The following is a 25,362-nucleotide window of genomic DNA, read 5'->3' on the forward strand; positions in this document are numbered from 1 at the left end:
GTTGCTATGCAAATGCATTGAATATGAAGGCAAACACTTTGAATGAAAGGGGAAATGTAATCGACAGGTCTGGCTGACTGCTTTTAAGACCTAACTCGAAAAATTGAGGCATAAATTCAGAAATCCGAAACCGATAAGTCTCGCATGTAAAATGTGCATACAGGACTTCAGTGATGACTGAGCACGGGAGTACAGTGCTGCGCATTATTGGATAAAAAAGCTACAGGTAACGATTTAATCGATAATGATACAGACCTTGATGTAAATCCGACCAAGGGGTACAAAAATCTCCTTTGATTTATACACAATCATGATTTTATCAAATGGCCTAATTACAAGCAACACCATAGCCCTAGTTCATTAAAAAGAAAAAAGAAAAATGTTGCAGCAATGATTGCAAATCGCGTTAAAATGGCAAGTGTTGTGGTAATGACCAACATCCTGCTTCCTGATGGGCTGTTGCTAGGAGAAAGTGCAATTCTAGAGATTGGGTTAGGCATAGGATTAGGTTCAGGATTAGGATTAGGATTAGGGCCAGGGGAACGGGCCGGGGTAATTGCCCAGGGGGTAATTGCCCTAGACCCATTGCTATCAAACAAACAACCAAGCGAAGAAGGAAACATTTTTATTATGATTGATAATTTTTGATGGGATTGCAGTCATTATTTTGCCGTAATGAGCACAATATTTTCTGGATCCTATTGCGTAAAAGATGTAAGGGTAGCACCTCTTGCTAGAATTGCACTTTCTCCTAGCAACAGCCCGGGTCTAGGGCAATTACCCCCTGGGCAATTACCCCGGCCCGTTCCCCTGGCCCTAATCCTAATCCTGAACCTAATCCTATGCCTAACCCAATGTCTTAACCCTAAACCTAACCCTAACCCTAATCTTTGCTCTAACCTTACCACTAACCAGTATTTAGCCGGGGGGTAATTGCCCTCTGGGGGTAATTGCCCGGATACGGTTAGCAATAACCTCTTTCTCCGCATTTACGTGTAAAGATCTAAACATGACAAAGACAAACAAACAAAAGTACTATATCAGTTGGTTGTTGAAAAAATAAGACACATTACAGATAATTCGCTATCAGTGAAAGATATGTAGATCTTACTTGCACATATTATAGTGGCTTTAAAGTAGCTGGGAGAGTAGTTACTAGCTACCTTTTGTCTTTCTTTTTTTTGAAACTTTTTCACCATCACAGTATAATTGAGATGAGACTGACAAACTACTGGCAACCTACATTGTCAATGATGATGCAGGAGGTACATGTAATATCTTTTTTTCCTTTCTGCCATGTTTGGGTTTGAAAGAAAAAATTTTGTTGTTTTTTCTGCATGTTACATACAACATAGAGGAAAACTGGCTTCAAAAACATAATATGTGACCCGCCACATCAAAAGAATCTGAAAGTCGCTCATAGTTCAGCCCAGTCAGATCATCAAAATCGGGCAAATCCCTCATCTTTCTGTTTTTTACATAATTTCACAGTGTCAAGTTTTGTCTATCATCTTCCAAAATTAAGAAGGCAAGTAACAAAGGATAGGGAAGAAAGTAACATTTTTCTGGGCCATGATTTTCCGGGTTTAAACAGAGCAGAAATGTGTCCTAAGATTTGGATATAGAGCGCAGATAGACTCTGCCTCTAGCAACGAGGGAGTGATCTTATTGATGAGTTCATGGCATCTTGGTTACTTATTGGTCGTGCGTAGACCACTGGTGCTAAGGTTGAATGAACATCACAGAGGTTGCTAGGGGCATTCCTTTTATTGTCAAGAGGTGAAAACTGTCTAATACCTCCCCTCGATCACAATTGCTTCGGAAGGAAAACTTTAAAGGTGTTTTTCTCAACCTCCCATCCTCGACCTTGATTTCCTACACCAGATGACATGCTCTCTTAAATCGTTGATATATGTGTTGTGTTATCTATGCAATTAAAGCAGAAGAGAAACAGAATAATGTCACGTCATTTTCAGAAATTCAACCTCCCCCGACTTTCGGATCATTTTGTTGTAGCGGGTCACATAATATGTTTATATACAAGTATAAATATCATTTTGAATCCATGATTATATCTGATATCAGTTAGTAACAAACACCAGTGAAAACATGAAAGGCAATCTGATCACATGACGGACGTGTGAAGTGGAAGTGTCCCTTCACGTATATCACAGAAGAATTACAGGTCGGGAGGAGAGAGCTACTTTCGGTGGAGCTTACGGTGCAGTGTGCAGAGCTGTTGGAGGAAGCCGCTGTTGGGCGAGATGTCGCGCCGCTCTCGCACCGTCCGCGTGGCATCCTGCGCAGTCATCCCGTGCCGCAACATGAGGTATGCGATGACGATGGTTGCCGACCGACTGATGCCCTGGTAACAGTGCACCAACACCCTTCCTGTCAATCAGCGAGGTTGTAGCACATAACTCATCTTAGATATATATGGGCCATTTTTATTTCATTTCTATCCTTTATGAAAATTCTGTATGAGGGCAATTACCCCCCCCCCCCCCCCCCCCCCTTACTGGCTAGATGTGATTAGATAGTGATAAGGGTAGAATATTAGAATAAAGATTATGGTTAGTGTTAAGTTTAGGATTAGATTTCCGGTTAGGGTTAGGACTAGGTTCAGGATTAGGATTAAGGTTAGGGTATTAAAAGGGAAGGGGGTAATTGCTCTAGACCCAAAAATTCCATTCAATATTATCAGAATCATATTTGTGTTGACTAAAATATATGTTATCATAAAAGACATATCACATACTCATTTCTGCTTGCTGTGATTGCATATCGGTTGCATGCCCCATGAAACTATGCATCTAATAGCCCGAAACAACTTCATGATTGAACTTGAAACAATGAATTAAGTCAGTATTTTTGAATAAACCACTTTCTGCCTTAATAGGCTATATAAAATACCACACAAGAACAGTACAAAAACACAGACACTCACGCAGAGGTCAAAGGTCAGAAATGGGAAAAAAGGTCAGCAGGGGGTCCAATCTTCACGATGTCTCCACAAATATATATTACTGAATATCAACCCACCACAGTATTCTATTTTGGTCAGAAATGATGAAAATGATCGTCCCCTACCCTCGCCTTTCTGGAGAGCGTCGTCCATGAACCTTGCAGCCGTCTCGAAGTGCTGCTTGATGTTGGCCATGTGGGTGTCGCAAACAGGGAGGCCCAGAAACTTAATGTTCACATCCTGTGCCATAAGGATACAAAAAATAAAATAAATAAACTGAACTGTATATATCGTGTGTGCCACTACTTGTGTGTCGGGGGCTCTCCTGATTCTGCCATGAACAAACTTGAAACTACAGTCATTAATGTACTAACTCATAATATTAACTGAGCTCTATCACTTCTGGTTCTACAGAAGAAGCCTTTTAAAGATTTCTTGATTTTGGAGGGTTCGGGCCCCCCTGGGGGCCCCCAGGAGGGGCATGGTGCCCAAATGAACAAACTGTGATTCTATCCCCCTGGGGAAGCTACCTGCCAAGTTAGTGAAAATTCGTCATGGGGTTCTCAAGAAGAAGACGAAAATGTAAAAAATTTACGCACGCCGGACGCCGGACGCCGGACGCCGGATGAAGAGTGATCACAATAGCTCACCTGAGCCTTTAACTACCTTGATTCATATTGACAATGGCAACCTTTCCTTTTTCTTTCATTGTTTCTTTTAATGTCCAGTATGGACGTACCTCATAATACTCCTGGTCAGTGTCAACTAGAAAGGCGTGTCCTGTACCCTGGGCACAATTAATGATGTGCGTAATTCCCAGCTGCTTCAGTCTTGCTTTGTCCTTGGCTATGAACCTGCAAGATAAAATGATGTGTTGTTTGACAGTTTGCAAAGTGATGTAATTGAAAAGGAGAAGTGTTCACTGATATAATGTGTAGATGTGACCCTGCATCACAAAAGCAACAAAAAGTCACCAAACATGGATTTTTAGTTAAGGGCAGATTCTGAAAGAGCAGACTCTAAGCTTTAAAATGATGCATAACTTAGTTCAGATGGACTCCCCAAGCCTACCTAAATACTGGAAAGAAAGCACACACTCTGGAAAAGTGTGAACTGAGGAAAAAAGGCTCTGAAGTACAGGGTGTGCGATGAAAGGGACAAAACACAGGATGTAAACCACCAGTGCACCAACAATGAAGGAATTACGGTATCAGATTAAGCTGAAATTGAGCATGTTCTATTAACACATTTTGTCCATGATTAAAGCCAACTTTCAAAGAAGTAGCCTTATCCTTTCAAAAGTTATTAGACTTGAAAGTGAAGAGTGTGCAAAGGATTACAAGAAATGAAAAGGGGACTCTCAGACATACCTGATCATTCTACTCTCCCCTCAAAAAGGGTTGTAGAAAAACTGGTGAAAACACACTTTCCCATTCATGTTATGATCCCAAACTAAAGAATACTGTAGAAGAAGGATACATGTAGCTCTTTCAGAAAATACAAAAAATTCCGGACTGACTTGGTTTGATGCATTTCACCTTTTTTATTAGTCCTTCTAAACGTAAAATCAAGAGGTGCGATTTTTTTTGGTGGTTTTGTGATGCATGGTCTCATGCATAATAGTATTAGACTCTTTATGTGCCACATTCGCATGCCTGACTAAGTCAACGGTGTGCAAAGTTGCATATTCTACTCAAACCCACAAACCCATCCAAACCGTTTGATAAATCGCCAAATGCTACCGTGCAATGAAAGTAGTTCTAGTGACACCATTCCTGTCACATTTCAGCTTGCTTTTTCTGAGGAGATAGACTATCAAGCGGCGTTCATCTGAAAGAAGACAAAACCCTAGATTTGTTATACAATGCACAATTAATTAAAGATTATATTTTTGTCTCTATCTGATGATGGCCTCACTTTAAAAACTTTGAAAATATCATTCATCTATTCTGGAATTCAAATTCTTCAAACACCTTAGTACATACTTCCTTTTGCCAAGGAAAGGTAGGATTTGACATAAGCTGAGCTACAGGGGGACTTACTCTCCACCTATGAAGATATCTTTGTAGACCAGGTCCACACTGTTAAGTCTCCGGGAATACGACATTCCATTTGCCCACAAGATCTCCTCCAGCTCATGCACGGTACAGACGGGTGTGGATGATGTCATGCTATTTCCCATGGATGTCTGTTGTCACAGCAACCACCCTCCCGGCACGAAGACACCAGAAAGAGAAGTACCAAGTCGTGGGGTCGTAATGCGCTTGAGTTTATGTTCACCTATGAGTAGTAGTAGAGCCCTCTGTTTCCTGTGAATATCAGGCAATATCTAGAATGCACAAAATTACAAAACAAACAAGGAAACAAAAAAAGAATAAATGTTAAGATGAATGATCAATGTTATTTGTTGTAGTCATCATGGATCATTCTACTCATAGCTAGTAATATGAAAATTAAACTTTAATTTTGACTCTTCATGTGCCACGTTCACACGTCCGGCGGCGTGACAACTTCACATAATTCTACTCAAACCCACACGAAATAAAATTTTCATATTACTAGCTATGATTAGAATGATAGCTACAACAAATAACATCACCTGCTAGAAATCATTCATGTAAACTTTAAATTTTAGTGTAAAAGCATGAAATTGATCCAAAGATCTGTATCAAATTCATTTTTCTTTTAGCTTTCCATCTCAGAGTTTATTTTCCACACATGCTCCTTATCATTTCCTCTCACACTTAGCCTCCCCAGAGACTCCAACCCCAAGCACCTTCTGATCTGGAGATTCTCCTGCCCGAAACCCCTAGCAAACGGGAGACTCCAATTTGAAGTGTGCGAAGTTCCTAGGATTCTAGATGTTCTCTGGTGCTATCTAAGGCTTATTTTTTCAACATACGATAGAAATAAGTAAGAAATCCTTTCCACCGGGAGACACAGAGCCAGGGCCGGAGAAATCAAATCTCAAACGGGAGAACGGGAGATTGTGCAAAAATGGGCTTTCGGCGGGAGATCTCCCGTCGAAAACAGGAGAGTTGGAGTCTCTGCCTCCCATACATCCAAATTCCTTTCCCCTTCCTTGTGCCTATCAATTATACACTTTCCACTACCTTCACATCTCACCAATCTCCATACTTCACAACTCTTTTGTTCCGTTCCCATTCACGTTTAAGTTCAGTTCATGATCACCTCATCTTTACTTTCCATTGATTGGTTCTTTCTTTGATTTTGACCTCAGGTCACACTCTTTTCCTTATAGCATTTTGATTGGTTTGTGTATTCTATGATATAAATTTATATGCAAATGGAATTGGAAGACCCCAGTGGGTTCTTAACCCGTTGAGGATGAGTCCCGAGTAGAAAACTCAGGCATGTGTCTATAGGAAATGCGTGTTGTAGCAAAATCAGTCCGACCTCAACGGTTTAATAAAATAAAAGAATCAGTCTACCACTGCACTGGCACTGCCCTGGAAGTGGAACTCACTGAGGAACTCCTTCTTCTGCCATGCCTCTCCCTTGCTTGGCCCTTTTTGCCCTGAATAATTGTTGGACTTGGAGGTTGACTAAATGTTGCTCAGCTCTCGATTCCCTCTCTTTCTGATACTGAAACAGATAGGCCGACAAGGTCTAGTTCTAGATTATCTAGGCCGATTGCATTGCAATGCATGAAGACAGTGCAGCAGCCATGAAAACAAACATCAAATGCAAGCTATGGGACTATCGTACAGAAACCCAGTCTATTCAGTCGTTATCCTGATTTCAGGCTGAACTCAGCATTAAAAGCCGCATAAAATTTTGGTTCAATACTTTCAACAAAACGGTTTTCAAGGTAGGTGCTCTCAGATATGTTAATAGAATACAAAACATTATCATTACGAAGCAATTCACTCACAAACTTTTGAATTCGTCCGATATATGCAACACAGTAGGATAGGTCTGACGCTGTGTAGCTGCGCTTGTTATTATGGCAAACTTATAAGAGCCCCGCCAGTTTTTGCAGTGTGCCGCATGCATGCCGTGCTTATGCAGTGGCGGATTGGTGGGCGGGGTCATACTAAGTAATCGTATTGACGGAGTACTGAGTACATAATACAAATTTGTATGAGGGATTCCATAGAGTGCGGTGGCGGTGGGAATAGGGAGGGTTTGTTTGTGGGGTTTTTTTTTTTTTCAAAACTGAGAGACGGAAAAAAGGAAAATAACAACCCAAAGCAAAACAAACACAACCAAAACAAACAAGAACCCAAACAAAGAGAAATGAACAAAAAACAAACAAGCAAGTTTATTCCCAAACACCTCCATAGGCCTATCAATGCACGTCTTCGGCCGAGTATTCGCGTCAGTCAGTATCCTCAACACTCATTGTTGTGTTTTTATATAATTATATTAACAATGTGCCATGAATAATATAACTAGTGAATGTTTAAATACCCCTCCTTTTGTCATGTTAAAGGGGTCGTATGAGTTTTGGTTGAGACCTAATTTCAGGTTTCTAACATTTTTGGTGGGATAACGAGAAACCTCTTATAATATGAAAGAGCATGACTATTGTAATTCTTTGAGGAATTCAACGTTTATTTGATGAAAATTGGTTTTGAAATGGTTGATTCTGAGTGTGTGACCCACACTTTATTACGATCTCTTTGTTTTACTTTGTTTTTGGATGTTTCGGTCATTCCAAACCCTATTTTCATCAAATAAACTTAAATTCCTCTTAAAATGGTATGCTCTGTACCATATCATAAGTGTTTTCTTGGTATCTCGCAAAAAGTTAAAGGCGAAATTCTCATCTCCACCAATACTGTACCTTCCCTTTAAGTGTGTACTTTTGATTTGTTTATCTCTAAACCATTCACGTAATTTACTCAAAATATAACCTAAGAGATAGTCCACAGTATAAACATTTACTTGTTTTTTTGTATAATGGGGAAAGAAAATTGTTGTAAAAGGAAATAGATACAAATTCTGCATAGCCAATTTGAAATAATTATCACTAAAACAATACTCAAACATTAATCCTATATAAAGCTCATGCTATTTTGACTCTTTCAAGGCCGAAGGGGGGGGGGATGGCAATATTGTACCCCCATATAACTTCGTTATTATGCAATGTTTCACAGTCATATTTGGCACATGGGTAGAGCAACTCAAACTCTAAATGAGCCTGCATCTGAACTTTTTCAAGGTCACCCATACCCATGAAGGGCGCTGTTTACCAAGATATTATAAAGAAATATATAGAAATATGGTCAAAACATGACTTTTCTGTATAATTTCTGTATCCCCAATCTATATGTCTTGTTATAGACCAATCATTCTTTATATTTGCGACAAATTAATGATAAGCAAGACAAACTTCATTATTTATTATAGATGAAATTTCTCAAGGTCACCGCATGGGGTGTTATTCATTACAGTAATGAATAATACATCATGAGACCTGTGATGCATTGTTTGTGATAGTTGACATGCGATAGTTATCACATTTCACACTTCCATGATATTGGAATTTTGAATTTGCAGATTAATAATACAGGTGATAAACAAATGATACTACACCCCAGGCATAACTTGTGTGAATAATTCAAAATGACACAAAATAAAGGGGTAATCTTGGGATTATCTCTGATATATTGTTTGATGTCTATGTCACATAAAACAAAGGAAATAATAGAGAACCATTTCAGGGCCATTCACAGCCATAATTACTTCACATTTTTCTTCTTCAACAAATTACATAAGAAACCACCCATTTCATCCACTGTTATAATTATTTTAATTATATTTGAAACAGGTTGAAAAGAAAGGACGCAAAATCAGACTGACATGGCGATGGCTGTCAGTTTACTGTTTCCTAATTATGGCAACCTGCAATAGCGAAACATTGCTAAATTATATACTAAAATGTTAATTTGCAATAGGAAAAGTCACCAAATTTGGTTGAAATTTAATAATGGGCGAAGGAGTGGCTTCATAGGGTTCATAAACAGAAACAAAATGGAATGTGAAGGTCACTGGCAGCGGTGTAGTGACAAAAGACAGCAACAACAGCAATCGCAAATCTGGATAACTTAAAATTCTGTTACTGAATCATCACGTACCTAAAGGACCTGATGCTAAAGAAGAAGAAGAAGAAGAAGAAGAAGAAGAAGAAGAAGGAGAAGAAGAAGAAGAAATGTATGCTTGAATGATTAAATTGTCAAAGACATTATAGAAGAGGAAAACTTAACTCACATATTGTGCTTTGGTCTATAGGGCCTATAATGATGATGATGATACTAACAATAAGTTAGATACATTTAAGTGTAAACTTAAAAAAAATATTTGAAGAGTTTGTTCGCAAAAACCGATAAGTCCATAATTATTTGCCAAATGGAGATATTTGCGATTAAAGGTCAAGAAAAATAAAGAGATTAATAAGAAATTGTTTGCTTCTTTTGACAATAACTTCAAAAATGTACCTTTATAATGTAGTTACCAATATCATTTAAAAGGTATTTTTGTTGTTGTTGTCGTTATGTTTTGTGTGGCCGCGTGTATATCTTCCTTTTCGGTCAATAATTTTCTGATGGCATACCTGGCCTTAGAGTGTCTGTGCCATAAGTGTGATATATTATACAGTTTATATGTTTGCATTCTAAAATCATAATAAGTATTGTTGATAGTATCAGCATCATAGAGAAGAATTTAATATGAATATATTTTATTGGTATAATAAATTGGTGCTGTCGGGTTTTGTGTTTGTGTGTGTGTGTGTGTGTGTGTTCCAGTGTTCCACGTCTTACAAGCTTGGCTTTTTAGTGGAACACTGTTTTCCATCGTTATAATCTATTATTTACTATTTTGTTGTCATGACAAAGTGCACTGTTTCTTTTTTATGACATTATTCGTGCATATATGTTTTATATTGTATTTGAACAAAAAAATGCCCTTATCAGACGAATGAAAGACAAATCGACAGCTTGTACCGCTTTGAATCAAGTTCTTTTTCTTTTCTTTTTGATGGTGGAAATAAACTATTGAATTGAATTGAATGATAATAGTAATAATAATGATACACTAATAACAATGACAATTAATAGTAATTATAATAATGATGATGATGATAATAATAATGATGATAATAATAATAATAATAATAATAATAATAATAATAATGATAAGAAGGTCTTATTTACCCAGGGAAGCCTCTTCAGTGTTACCACTGCTCTACCAGAGGGCCCTGCCATTATTATTACCCTAGTGTTGTCAGGTTATTTTATACACCTGGGAGAGGGACATGGTGGGTAAAAAAACGTCTTGTTGAAGGACGTAAGCCCTGGGCGGTAATCGAACTCAGGTCCTCCGATCGGGAGTCGGGAGTCTTATCCACTATACCACAGCGTTCCCTATCTTCAGAATCAAGCAGGATATGCAACTTTACAAAATAGTCCTTTGCCCCGGGCATGCCTTTCCACATGTCAGATAAAACTTTTTGAAGTTTTCCAATTATTGAAATAATATATCAAGGGTGCAACAAACATAAAAGCATCATGTAAGTATAAAGTGAAGGGTTTGTTTGCAAAAACCGATATGTCCATTTTTGAAGATTTTGAAGTACGATCTCTGTCATAAAATACAAAATAATACCTTTTACTAGAGTAAATGATACATTGGTCACTACATATAAAGGTACATTTTTGAAGTTATGGTCAAAAGAAGCAAACATTTTCTTATTATTCTCTTTATTTTTCTTGACCTTTAATCGCAAATATCTCCATTTGGCAAATATGGACTTATCGGTTTTTGCAAACAAACTCTTCAAGTATAGGCCAATAATTTGTGATCATGCCAACCTTTATAACCATTGTTATCAATAATGCATTATAATATTATATAATACAGTATACGACACAAATTTATGTATTCGGGGTAGCAAAAATTATGACACAGAACTATATATCAAACGATATAACGTTACATGGAAGGGAAGATACCAGTTTTGCAACAGGAATCAAAGTGTTTCTGATAACAAACAGGGAATCTCCACCCCCTTAAACAAATAAACTTCAAGCAATGACTCTATTTCCATCAATAAATCGAAATTTTGAGAACCGCAACTGGTACACGCAATCGGAATTTACTAAAATTAAGTCTGTCTGAAATCCCGTCATGCAAATGACTTCCTTTCCTTAAGTAATGGTTGGCTGAAATAGTACATGAACACTAGTATAATAGAGAATTATAAAGAATGCAAGAAACAGTTACTTTTCACTATTGTAAATGGCTGAAGAGACAGAACATGATAGTGACACAATTATGCATGCCACAACAAACGTGTTGAAGCTTGACAAAAGGAACAAAAAACTGAGGCCAAGCTATAAAAAACTTCATGGTCTCAAACGAGGAAAGTGTGTAAACAGCAAGAAAGTCAAACACCTTTGTGCCAGAAGCCTGTAGTCCATTGATCCCTGAGGTAGGAGAACAGCTCACTGCTACCTCTTGTTCTTTTTGTTTCTTTATAATTCTTCTTCTGTTTGTTTTGTATCCGTTGTCTCGTCAGTAGCAACTATGTACAAACCAGAGCAGTGTCCTATGAAGTGTGTCTCTCGCTTGCGTACAGGACACTTACCGTTGGCGATCAACGCTGAGCTATATACTACTGTAAAAGTGGTTTCTTTCGCGCTGGTTTTATTTTCGCGCTTTTCGCGCTTTGAGGTTGAACCGCGAATTTAACATCACGCGTAGCATTGTGGCTTTGCTGTGGCGTGATAAATGCTCATGCCAACAAGAAGGTTACATGGAAGGAGAGACCGATCCGGTAAACGTTGACAGTCCAGCCGTGCATTCCATGTCTTCATATTTTTATCTCGCTATTCAAGGGTCGCCATCTTGTATACGATGTGTACAGAGGTAGACTGACCAGCCTGGGTGGTGTATTGGAAGAAGTGACATTATCCTGCAACTATTAGCATCAGACTACTAGTATTGATACAGTATAGGTTCGTATTGACAATGATATGAGTTCTATTATACACAATAGTCACAAATGAGTGCGCATATAGTTTTATGTATACTAATATGGAAATGAGTGATATTGATATCTCTATACGTGCATTATCTTGTCTGAACATTAAATTGGTTCTGTAAGGCTTAACGGAAAACACAAATACTAGGTAGGATTTACCCATTACATGACGTTGTATCGCAATGTTTTTTTTTCATTTTTTTATTGTTCGTTGCACCATTTACAATGTGTACTGAGTGAACCTGCCACCTAGGCTAATTTGTCGGTACACTGCAACTTTATCTAATACTTATTAAAAATCCTATGTAGATTTCTAAGACAGTGATGCATACAATGGACATGGCGTGGTAGTATTTACCTGTCCAAGGTATTATAGCATTATACTGTACTCTGGGTTTTATGTCTTTATCTAAAAATATTATTCGTTTGGAGCAGAAATATGAAAGTTATAAGGACATTTCTCACTAAATCATTACGTGCTGCCACTGGTAAATTAAACTATCCCTCGTTTAATACTTCGACTATATACTAGTAACACATGATAATAGAGTCAACTCTCTATTGCAACCTTGGAAGTTTTACGATGTTTAGGATGGCTCCATTTAATGTTTCAGAATCCTCGGGCAATGAGGATTCCAGACTTGAACTATCCAGATTCGGATTCAGCATCCTCGAAACATGAGAACAGTTTTATTTTTCTTTGCTATTTTTCTCCATTTTATTTCTAAGGAAATGTGCATGCATAGGGTAAGCAACTTGAATATCATCTTGAATATCTCAAAACCTTCAGGGATGGAAGAAATTCATCATCCAGATTCGGATCCATCACAAACGAAATGGGGTGAAATCATCAAAAATCATTTGACACACGGTAAAATAAGGTTCGGCGTCTGGCATTCCGACTATTTATTATGATGATTACTCTCTTCCTTGTTTATGTTACTTTACTCCGATGATTATATCCGATGCACTTTTACTCTGCCTACTGTATGTTACCAGTTAATTGCGTTTCATTTGTCATCATACTCTACATTACAGGTTGATTTTTACGGCTCCCCTCCGACGTCACGATGTTGGTGAAGAATGAACGGTTGAGGGCGTTTGCCATCGGAGCTCTCATCGGTGGGTACGTGGTTCTTAACATCGGACAATTCCTGTTTCATTGCTCCTCCACTGATTTCAGAGGACAATATGAATACGCACCTTATAGCCCAGCATCGAGAGGGGTGGCCGCTGCAGCCATATTAGGTGCAAATAAAAACGAAGAAAATCAAAGCTCAAAATCTGCTAATAGTGATGTCAGAAATTTATCCAGAACTCTTCCCATTGACGTGAGGTGTCCCATAGACTGGAAAACAAATTCATCGGTAGCGGAGAAACTGGACTGTCGAAAACGATTACCAGATGTGATCGGAATCGGTGTATCGAAATGTGGGACGGGGGCGCTCTCCTTTTTTCTCGACATGCACCCGTATCTTGTGCACTCGCATAAACCAAAGGAAGTCTACTTTTGGAACGACAACTTTAATCGTGGCATGGATTGGTATCGCGATATCATGCCAGTTTCGTCGAAGTATCAGCTTACAATGGAAAAGACACCGACTTACATCCGTGACAAGAGGGTTCCACTGCTTATAAAGTCCATGCTGCCCTCTACGACTAAATTTATCGTGGTAGTTCGTGATCCCGTGTTACGGTTGGTATCGAGCTATGTTCATAATATTGTCACTGCAGGCAAGCCTCTCAGGAGGGCGCTAAACCCCGCTGGCTTCAAAAAGACCTTCCTCTCTAATAAAGGTGATGTTAAAGAGACTAATACGGCTCTCCGCCACGGGCTTTACGACGAACTTTTGCGGGCATGGCTGGAGGTCTTTCCCCGTGATCGTTTCCTGGTGGTCGATGGTCACCAACTCGAAACAAACCCTCTGCCCGTCCTTCAAGAGGTCGAATACTTTCTCGCACTGCCGAAGTATTTTGACGAGTCGAAAATATACTTTAATAAAACCAAGGGGTTTTATTGCAAGCATCAATTAGATGGTGAAGATGTCTGCATGCGCGAAGGTAAAGGGCGCCCTCATCCCTTCGTAGCTGAAGATGTTGAGCGAAAATTGAAGGACTTCTATCACCCACACAATCTCATCTTTGAACGAATGGTTGGGAAAAGTTTTACTTGGGCATAGAAAACAAAATGAAGCCAACACTTAGACCCTTCTTAATCTATAACACTATAACACTTGTAGCGAAAGTATAAAAAGATCAGGCTCCAAACTCATCGCCTTTGTAAATGGGACAACATTTTTCTTCATTACGCAATCTTTTCAGAGCGCCATTGACAAAGAAAACCAAAAGAAAATGCTCCGTTAGGACAAAATTTAAAGGATAAGTCCACCTTCATGTATACATGTGGACTGAGTGAATGCAACAACATAAGTAGAACACATCAGTGAAAGTTTGAGGAAAATCCGACAATCCATTCAAAAGTTATGAATTTTTAAAGTATCTGCGCAGTCACTGCTGGATGAGAAGACTACTACAGTGTATGATGTCATATGCGTACAACGATTTAGAGAAAATAAAAAGAGACTTTCACAAAACTTCACTTTTTGAATAAAGTGTACATTTCTTCGACTTGTTACTGACACATGTTAAGGGTAATTTTATTCCCCCTGCCTTCTGAAGGAGAGAAATCAAGTGTTCTTTTGTTATGCAAGAATCGTGAAAATATGTTGAATTTTCTTTATTCTTTCTTTATATCGTTGTGCTCATGTGACATCACAAGCTATAGTAGTCTTTTCATCCAGCCTTGAGTGAGCAGAAACTTCAAAAATCCATAAGTTTTGAAAGGATTGTCTGATTTTCCTCAAACTCTCACTGATGTGTTCTACGAATATTGCTGCATTCACTCAACCCACACGTCTATGAAGGTGGACTTGTCCTTTAATACGGATCGCTTACGAAAAAAAAAAGTAGCGGAAGAAACGTTTACAGAGAGTCTGCATGGATGGGCAGACGCTTCAAATCACTCTGCATTCGCTCCGTGTGTCACGCAATGTTTCTGAGAGAACTTTGGATATACGTTAATCCGAAATGAAAGAAGGCCTTTCGTCATTAGGCCCCTACGAAACACAAAAATTCTTATTGCTTAATGTTCGTTAATTCGGCAATGAGGGCTCGTAATATTGCGAACATTGTTTCGTTATTTCCACAATGAAATAAGGTTTTAATTCCGAAGGCCTTTTCATCCGAAAATGATAGAAATCTTCATTATTCCATAATTATGTTTGTAAAAGGGAAGATGAAATAAGGTTCGTTTATCTGAGAGAGAGAGAGAGAGAGAGAGAGAGAGAGAGAGAGATAGAGAGAAAAGGTGAGCACACTAACAAAACTTCGGAAGTACAGATTGAATAATCTTATTCGGACAAGCGAACCTTCGGGAAAAAAAAAAACCCGAATCATTCCCATTATTGGATTATCAAACCTGACTAGGAATCCTTTTTTATTTTCTTTGGGGTAGATTGAAAACCTTCAAATCGAGGGATCTTATCTCACTTTCGAAATTTATTACGATCTTCAAAATAACTATTGAAGAACGAAACTTCAGGATAAGAAACTTTATTTCATTTTCAGAGTAACTATCTTCGGAATACTTATAGTAACGAATCCTAGAAGGGTGAACCTTTCAAATAGGGAGCCTTCGTAATAAGGATTGTTAGGGATAACGACCTTTAGTAATAACGAACTTTGAAATTACGAACTGTAACCGAATCCTATAACCATCTCTGTAATGATGTTTCGAAACTAGGCATGAACGTGCAATCAACTTTATGCTCTGTGTTTAATGTAACATTAAATGATTTAAACCATTTTGGCAAAGCTTTCCAGTGAATGAGTGTATTATTCATTGAGTAATATACGCATGGATTGCGTTATAATTCCTTGCTTTGTTAAAACGAAATTTCCTTATAACGAAAGAGAAATGCCGGTCACGAGGATTTCGCTATAACGGGGTGCTCTGTACCTTCATTATAGAGTAATTTACAGAAGTAACCACTGTTACATTGGACTTTGTGGTGACTGAAGAACTGAAGCAGAGCCGAATAAACTTAATTGTCTTTGCGACAGCCAATCACACTCCGGTATTTCAAGTCATTGTTGTTTTTATGTCTGCATTGTGTGTGTTGTATTTTTTATCCGTTCCATAAAACAGCTCGTCGATACTAAAGTGTTTAAAGCATCAAGAGGTTAACCCATTGTAATCAATGACAGCAACGATACACAAATATTGCGTAAAAGCCGCCTACTCAAACGTAGCCCATAATGGCTAATACCAGAGCTATGGTAGATAAGGTGGTACTAGTACCCGCTTGCAATGTTGCATGTTATTTCACATAGGTCAGTGTAAAAAAGATGGATTAAAAGGGTCGTATAGTAATTTGGTTGAGACCTAACGTCAGGTTTGTGTGTGTGTGTGTGTGTGTGTGTGTGTGTGTGTGTGTGTATGTTTGTGTGTGTGAGAAAAAAATCAGAAACCTTTTTATGAAAGAGCATGCAATTCCAGAAGGATTCAACGTTCATTTGATGAATATTTGTTCTGAATTGGCTGAGATATCCAAAGCAGAGCAATTCTAATAAAAGGTGGGGCCCTCCTTTTATTATGCTCGCTTTGTTTTACTTCTTTTTGATGTCTCAACCACTCAAGAACCAATTTTCATGTAATAAGCTTTGAGTTCGTCGAAGAATAGTATATGCTCTACCTATAAAGCGGTTTTCTTGGTAGCTTGCAATAAGTTTAAAACCCAATCCTCACCTCCACCAACACTTTACCATCCTTTTAACTGAATCAATTTTGATGGATAATGTTGGTCCACCCAATAAATTGATCTATAGTGGCACATCTAACTGTATTTTGACCCGTCATCGCTAAACTCGCTAATATTCCGTCGTTGGGCATATCGCATTTCAAAACTTGAAGCTTTTTAATGTACAAGTATATAACCTATTCCGTACTTGATATAATGTATGATACAGCCCCCCCCCCCCCAAAAAAAAAAAAAAAAAGTACCACAATTCAAGGTTGGTTTGATAGCTGGGCCCCAGATTAAATTTGTTTTCGGAAAATCGGCTAGGATGTTACGGCGCATGGTTTATAAATTCGTAAATTTAGAATATTAATACACCATCTGCTTTTGATTTTAAACACACTGGCTGAAGTATAGATATTCTTGTCTGGGCATATAAGTCAAGTATTTAACGGGAATGTAATGACAATGGTTAATGTATAATAATGCAAACAAAGACAGAAGAAATTGGTTTCTTGAGTGGTGAGGTTTTGATTTCAGACAAGAGGTAGTAAGAGAAAAGAATTCAAAGAGTCCTTGATAGAGCAATGTGGAGAAGATGGAAATTATTCGTAAGGTGAGGGTCATCCATTTCACGTAGATCTTTGTATCTTAAGTACAACTACTCTACGGGAGACTATCCGCGCAATATCTAACCCGTATTTTATTGTAGGCCTAATACTTAGGCCTTTGTATCAATGACTATGACAGGTTCTTATTCCGTTTGTCAATACTTCTTGGATACGAGAATGAATGTTTGCATTCGTCTTCACACTCTTATAACAAGGAAAAGTAGAAATTACGCGGTGCGTAATATATGTCCCCGCCGGAAGTAGCATTTAGTAGCAAAATGTACAATATAGGTAAAAAATCAAGGTCAAAGGTCAAAGAAGTCAAAGGTCAAAATTCTGTGTAGAAGTTTTGAAGCTCTCACCTAGTGCCATCACATAAAGGAAACAGAATCGAAATCGGGTTAGAAATGGCGAAGGAGTAGCATTTTGTGGCCAATGTACAATATAGGTTAAAAATCAAGGTCAGAGGTCAAAGAAGTCAAAGGTCAAAATTCTGTGTAGAAGTTTTGAAGCCCTCACCTAGTGCCATCACATAAAGCAAACGGAAGTGAAATCGGGTTAGAAATGGCGAAGGAGTAGCATTTTGTAGCAAAATGAACAATACAGGTCAAAAATCAAGGTCAAAGGTCAAAGAAGTCAAAGGTCAAAATTCTGTGTAGAAGTTTTGAAGCCCTCACCTAGTGCAATCACATAAAGCAAACGGAATCGAAATCGGGTTAGAAATGGCGAAGGAGTAGCATTTTGTAGCAAAATGTACAATATAGGTAAAAAAATCAAGGTCAAAGGTCCAAGAAGTCAAAGGTCAAAATTCTGTGTAGAAGTTTTGAAGCCCTCACCTAGTGCCATCATATAAAGCAAACAGAATCGAAATCGGGTTAGAAATGGCGAAGGAGTAGCATTTTGTAGCAAAATGTACAATATAGGTCAAAAAATCAAGGTCAAAGGTCAAAGAAGTCAAAGGTCAAAATTCTGTGTAGAAGTTTTGAAGCCCTCATCTAGTGCCATCACATAAAGCAAACAGAATCGAAATCGGGTTAGAAATGGCGAAGGAGTAGCATTTTGTAGAAAAATGTACAATATAGGTCAAAGGTCAAGGTCAAAGGTCACGACTGAAATTCTGTGTAGAAGTTTCAAAGCTCCCATGTAGTGCTATCATATAAAGCGAACAGAATCAAAATTGGCTCATAAATGACAGAGAAGTAGCAAATTGAAGATTTTGATCACACACGGACGCACACACGGACACACGGACACACGGACGGACGGACGGACGGACGGACGGACGGACACACGGACACACACACGTACGGAGCCCGTTTCATAGTCCCCTGCTCGAACTCGTTCGGCGGGGACAATAATGTATGCATCAATGATACATACATAGCTACGCACTCTGAACGATGATACATACACACGTAAAGTCTTACATGAATTTCATGAATAAGGATATACGGTACAATCATAGAAACATACATCCGTATAGCTACGCACACTGATAGATGGTACATGTACCTACGTACAGTCTTGCATGAATTTCATGGGATAGGAGTTAAAATCATCCATCCATACATCTAGCTTGATCTCTCTATTCCTCTCTCAAACCATTCATTCATTCTCTGTCGTCAAATTAAACAAAGTCCTGAACACCATCAATACACTCACATCCTAAGACCTGCAACAGTTTGCCTTACACATGAATAGTATTAGTCACCTACTTCATGATTATACACGAAATTGCACGGTTTACACCTACACGTGTGCACACAATCATACATACGTACATATTATACACGCATACAAACAAACACACAAGCGTCTGATGTCACGTCCGTCACCCGCCCACCTTCGTTTTTCTCCTTCAAATCATTGCTCTATTCTTTTAGTTTGAAAATCAACTTACAGGCACCTTTGTCGATATCCTTCCCTATACACTTGAATAAACTGTTTATAAATCGTATGAAATTCGTCATCGTGATTTCTATTCTGACCTTCTCTTCTATCTGTCGGACAAATTGAGAATTTAAATAACTTTAATACACACTTTAAATAGAGAAACGAGACAAGTTTTATAGAAATGTGATTGTTCAATCTTCAAAAGAAGTCTTTACTGCGTAAAATGCGTTTACAATGACAATCCTATATACTATCGCATTAAGGCTTAATTGTAATCATGCAATCCTTTCATCACTCAAGTCTAAACTGATTATGCTTTGATTCAATGCATTGGATAAAGAAGCAAAGTAATGCCGGGTTTTGAAACCAGTAAACCTTACTTGTGAGGGTTTCAAGTAATTGTCCTCGTGTCGGGGACTAAACGTCTCTTCCTTTAACTGTCTTTCAGCACTAAGAACAAGGTCTGACAACAACAAAAACAACAACAACAAATAGGAAGATTCAAGATCCAATACTCAGAAACATAACTTTTTTTTTTAACCTATATCAGTTCATATACAGTCGACATCACTTACGTAATTACAAATATGAGAGATATTTTGGTTTTCTGTTCATCATCTGTTCATCATCATCAACCTTACTGCTTTTAAATCTCGCATGTTGAGTTGCAATTAATTTGAAAGAAATAAAAGAGACTAGTAAATCTATTTTGATTACAGATCACGTCCATTTTAAAAAAAGTACACCATTATGTAATTTGTAGGACACAATAGTCAAATTCGCTGCACGAGTTCCACCTCTTTGTACATTATGTCTATGTACGTATTCCGTCCGTTTTAGTGTTTGAATAGTGTAGGATCTCGACTGAAATATGGATCTAAGACTCTATGAACTACACTCCTTTACTGTCACATCCTTCAGTGGGGAATTATCTTTGTCGAACGAAACGGCAAACATGAATATGAGACCACGAATCCAGTTTATGCTCTCCATCTATAAGAAAAATACACAAGAAAGGACAGAAACAATTTGAAGGTTAGGACAGTAGACAGACACATCTGAAATTATAGGAAAATGCCTCTATCATTTAAAGTGTTCAGATATACAGGTATAGCCTCAAGAGGTTATAAAAATTAGGTTTTTATGTTTGCATGTGATCATTACTACATCAGCAAACCGCACACAACGCTTTGAAAAATTGCATTGAAATAGAAAGCTCAGTTATTCTTGGCTATTGTTACGAGGGAATCGTTTCCAATGCCATGAATGCCGTTGTCTCAAAATAGTGTTGCTACTCTACACTTAGATAGAAACCGGTCACGGAGGATGAGTACAAGATGGAGACGTATTTCTCTCATTCACGCGTCGAGTCAGTATTAGATACAGCTTTCAAATTATAAAACCTGTCGCCCTTAGCTCTCCTTTACAATTACTTCCATGCATCTTAAGACTGGCAATAAAGAAACTTAAACAAGGCTAAATACCAAAGATCCGAAGGAGAGGAAGAGGAAGATGCCAACGAGAAATAAGAATGAATTGAATAGGCAAGAAAAGAGAGATAGAAAAAGAGAGAGAAAAAGTACCGGTATGGGGAAAAAATGAGAGGAAGAAAATGTAGTAGAAAAGGAAGAAAAGGAAGTACTTTTTTTTCTTTTTTTCTGAAGTCTCAGTAAGCCCTGATCCATGCAAAGTCTTTTTTTATTTTTTTTTCATTCCCTCCCGTTCCTTTCTTTGATAATAATATTGCATACATTCATTAAAGCGTATACCTTATCCCCAAAATAGGCATGCTACAGCCTTTATTCTCTCTTGCACTGTCACCTGCACACACGACGCACTGTCACTCGCACACACCTACACTTTTATTGTCTACTATACCATGCAGCAGTCAATGGTGCTGCGTGCTGTTTTTTTTTTCTTGTTTTAAAGCGCCAAGTCACTATTTTTCTTTTCTGCTTTTTTTTCTGTAGCAAAATGTGTTTTGTGTATTAAGATTAAGAGTTTTATGAGTACATATATAATTGCTGTTGTATTACATTGGTATCACATATTCAGATAGGGCCTCATCCACGTCAAGCTCTGCTTATGATGACGGTCCCCTGTAATGATTTCTCCTTTGTTAATAGATACAGTATGCCTTAATATGTTATTTTGATTCATAATTATGCCACTTCAGACTGAATGTTGTTACGCAAATGATTTTTCTTTGTATTGATTTGTATGTATCTGTATCATTTTGTTTCATTTGCAATTGTATTCGGAGAAAGAAAATGCAGAAATAAACCAAACAAACAAACAAGCAAGTCTATAGTACCTCTTCAGAGGATGATAATTTTTCTTCTTTTCATCACCACGATCGCATAGGTCATCACCGACATGAACAACGCCGTGAAGAGCAAGGCGTACGTGGTCGACGACTTCTGAAGAGCTCCGCGATGTAGACAAGCAATGGGACCTGTATGGCCAAACCAAAATAATGACCATTGATGTTTTGACAAAGCAGAATCAACGAGATAATCGAAGGTAAACGGAAAAGGCCCAGACCATTTTGCACACACGTCTTTTCATATACTTTATCTACGTCGTACATTGTCATTTCAACAACATATCATAACCATATTCAAAACAAGAGTGAAAAATGACATAAACTCTCAAAAGTATATTGAATTAGTTTGACTAAATTCTTTAGGTATGAATTTGAATATGATAGGAATATTGAAGAAATATATCATCTAACACGTAGGGATGAAGGTGAGAGTCAAACATTCGACAAAATTGGAGCTATCATCCACAATATGTAGTATTTCACCTTACACATTTTTACGCTTGCTCTATCAAAGTCCAGAGGCGAATGAAATCATTCCATCAAAAGTAGATTAACCTCTCTTCAAGCAGTACTCGAGACTGGTGTAGGTCCAACCAATCCCGTTCGTCCCCGAGCACGTGACATTTATGCACCTGCTGTGTGGGCGTGGTCTGAAGAGAGCCGAGGCGACGCTGGAAGAGGAGAGCGTGGTGTTGTCGACTGCAATGGTGTAATAGTGAAGGTGTGGGGCGGGCTGGTCCTCAGGACTAATGTGACACGTGATAACGAGAATGACCTGGTTTCCTTCTCCATTGATCTCCTGGGTCTCGATGGAGAGGATGTCACTCGCTGGAGGCGCGTGACCTAAGAATTACAAAAACACACACATATACGTAATCTGTTTGTTTTGTTATTAATGGTGTTTTGTTTTTTGTTTTGTTTTTTTTTTTAACTGTGTCTTTATTTGTCAGGTACTTCGCATTCTCCCCAAATCATGAACATCCTTGTTGAACAAAATCAAGGGGTCAAAGGTGAACAAAGTCCATTGAACGGTTGAAAGAGAATCCTCATTGTATTCTATTAACGGGTCAGACACTGACGAGTTTGGTTGACGATGCTCATAGAATTATTATGTTTACAAAATTTGCATTGTTTATCCAAAGAAATGTAACTAACACCTTAACACTCCCGGGAAACATTTGAATCTTAAAATTTAAACTTTCCTTGTATAAAAATCAAGTACAACAAACTACTCTACAACCATGGCCCTTGTGTTCACGTGAACAAATTTGCTACTGCCAATTGAAAACAGACTTGTTCGGGGTATGAAGAAAGATATTAATATAAAAATCTTATAGTGATAAGACACATAAGCCTACTTGCCTGGATTTCTTTAATCATAGTCATTAGCACTTGCATGAATGGACACAAGTAATGTACAGACTATATAATACTAGTGGATCAACGTGCAATTACCTGCAAGCTAGTACTAACGAGTTTGGTATATTGGCAATCCTTACATTAAAAAAAAAATGGCTTCATGTCAATTGTATTTGGAGAGAAAAACGTATAATAATGAAGTGAAATTGATTTTTCCTTGTACTAATCACAAAAGCTTTGGGATTTAAAAATTACGATATCATGGAACGTTTTATTGTCTTACGGTTGCTTCTTGGACAGTAAATCTTTGTAGCGTTCGTCCTTCCGATGTCGTTGATACCGGTGCAGGAGATTTCAACGCATTCACTCGGAATGGACTCAAGGATCAAGGAAGGGGAGCTTGAAGCTGACTCGATGACGTCATTCACTGCAATCTCGTATATTCCCACTGGTGGAAGTGGTTGGTCACGTGGGTCGACGTCACATGTGATCCTGAGGCCATTAATTTCTTGTCCGTCCTGGTTGTCAACGATCTTGATCAAGATGATATTGTCTGCTGGAGGGTCTGTCGAGACGACGAGAGGTAGACGGATGATAAAAGTCATCCTCATATATACGTTTTCATTCAACGATGTTGATAGAATTCAGTACATTGCATAATCAAAAAGTATGATCCAATGTTATCTGCTTTTTAAAGTTAATCCCGAAATTATCCATTAAATTGTCATCGGCAAGTATTGATATAGCTTTTAAAGTTTGTACGTAAAATCTGCTCATCATAGGGTGCGTTTATCAACTCCTTTTCTCGGCAGAAACAGGTTTTCCGAACAGCTTTCAAGGAATTTTTACGAGCTAATAAACGCAAAGCTGTTTTGAAAGCCCTTTCGGAAAGCCTTTTCGAAGGGGTGCATTTATCAACTCTCCTTTTCTCGGCAGAAACAGGTTTTCCAAACAGCTTTCAAGGAATTTTTACGAGTTGATAAACGTAAAGCTGTTTTGAAAGCCCTTTCCGAAAGCCTTTTCGAAAGCCGCAAATTTGTGGCTTTCCAAACAGGTTTCCTAAACAGGTTTTCAGAAACCTGTTTGTAAAAGTTGATAAACGCAAAGCTGTTTTGAAACGGCTTTGTAGTATTGTACTGCAGTTACAATGCACGCCTTATTTTACCTCTTCTCCTCGGGTCGAATTGCGCAATGCAGCTGTGCAGTGACAGGCCAGTTATCGTGTTCGCGAAGAGAGTTGATAAACGCAACTATTTTGGAAGCCGTTTCTAAAGGGCTTTGGAAAGGGTTTTGGAAAGGGCTTTGGAAAGAGCTTTTGAAAGCCGTTTAAACAGGGGAAAGTTGATAAACGCAGCCAAAGTCTCATGCCGCCACTCAGAAATATTTGAAGTATGTGCTAAACTGGAGCTGCCTCACAGATAGGAAGACAATTGATTCATGTGGCATTGTATTATGACTCGTCACTGTCGAAGGAAGATATGTCTTTATGATGGTACATGTAATTGCTTTTCGCCGTCCTTCTTAGAAAACAAGCGGCACATTAATAGTACAGGGCTTTGGAAAGGACTTTGGAAAGGGCTATGGAAAGGGCTTTCGAAAGGGCTATCGAAAGGGCTTTCGAAAGCCAATTAAACAGGGGAAAGTTGATAAACGCAGCCATAGACACGAACAATCATTTCCCCAAAATCGACAAAGCTTCCATGCATGTTGCCTAACGAACAGGCAATATCATTTTGGCGCCTCGTGTGTCCTGCACTAAATTGCAGCAAGTTGGTTCTGAACACCAACATTCTTTAATTTTATATCATGAAAATAATCATAGCTATTTTTTTTCGGGGGGGGGGGGTTGCTACTTAACATTTCTGGGATCAAGGACATTCTTAATAATTGCATCATATGCATATTATTATCTTCTCAGGAAAGTTATGTAATGTCATAATCATCGCATGCCTGGCAAACCTGCATAGCTTTCAACAATACTCCGAGAGAACCGAACAAACATGATATCATTTGGACTTCCGCGCAGATCCTAGTAGATCAGATATTGAATTAAATTAAATTACTTACGCTGAACTTCCAAGGTTCGGGACCGTTCACTGCCGATGAGATGACACTGAAGTATGCCCCCATTGTCAGCTGCGGTTGGAGCGAACGTCAGCTCGCTACTAACGTTGTAATATGTAACACGATTGATACGGTAGGCGAGACCAGAACTAGCAGACTCGTTGACAGCATTATCGCTTCCTTTAATACATGAGGAACAGAGTGGGAAAGAAACCAACAAACCGAAAAGAATTTTAATAACATTGGAAGATTTACTTTGTATTTGTACATAGATAATCGTCAGAAAGTTTGTCAATGCCTATTATCGAGCTTTCGATTAAGGACGAAAGAGAAAG

At 38.3% G+C, this 25,362-nt stretch overlaps 2 protein-coding genes across 2 annotated transcripts; one reads left to right on the plus strand and one right to left on the minus strand.

Moving 5' to 3' along the window:
* Positions 1-1,493: 1,493 nt before the first annotated feature.
* LOC139728105 (dual specificity protein phosphatase 3-like) lies at positions 1,494-4,498 on the minus strand. The gene is made up of 4 exons (XM_071639068.1): positions 4,485-4,498; positions 3,705-3,819; positions 3,091-3,205; positions 1,494-2,391 (listed from the first exon to the last, which is right to left on the minus strand). The coding sequence occupies exons 1-4, from the start codon at positions 4,496-4,498 to the stop codon at positions 2,201-2,203; spliced, it is 435 nt and encodes a 144-aa protein (XP_071495169.1). The 3' UTR covers positions 1,494-2,200.
* An 8,547-nt stretch (positions 4,499-13,045) lies between these two features.
* On the plus strand, positions 13,046-14,155 carry LOC139728106 (heparan sulfate glucosamine 3-O-sulfotransferase 1-like). The gene has a single exon (XM_071639069.1). The coding sequence runs from the start codon at positions 13,046-13,048 to the stop codon at positions 14,153-14,155; it is 1,110 nt and encodes a 369-aa protein (XP_071495170.1).
* Positions 14,156-25,362: the final 11,207 nt, after the last annotated feature.

The sequence above is a fragment of the Diadema antillarum genome, unplaced genomic scaffold, assembly GCF_040938485.1.
Source record: "Diadema antillarum isolate AM-2024a unplaced genomic scaffold, OU_Dant_1.0 seq00000164_RagTag, whole genome shotgun sequence".
In the NCBI taxonomy this organism is placed as follows: Eukaryota; Metazoa; Echinodermata; class Echinoidea; order Diadematoida; family Diadematidae; genus Diadema; species Diadema antillarum.

Excerpts from the sequence above, each read along its gene's own strand:
- LOC139728105 (XM_071639068.1), bottom strand. Across the intron at positions 3,206-3,704 it reads CTGACCAGGAGTATTATGAG|GATGTGAACATTAAGTTTCT; the intron begins GTACGTCCATAC and ends CTTATGGCACAG. Across the intron at positions 2,392-3,090 it reads CGCTCTCCAGAAAGGCGAGG|GAAGGGTGTTGGTGCACTGT; the intron begins GTAGGGGACGAT and ends GCTGATTGACAG.
- LOC139728106 (XM_071639069.1), top strand. The coding sequence starts at position 13,046 with ATGTTGGTGAAGAATGAACGGTTGAGGGCGTTTGCCATCGGAGCTCTC.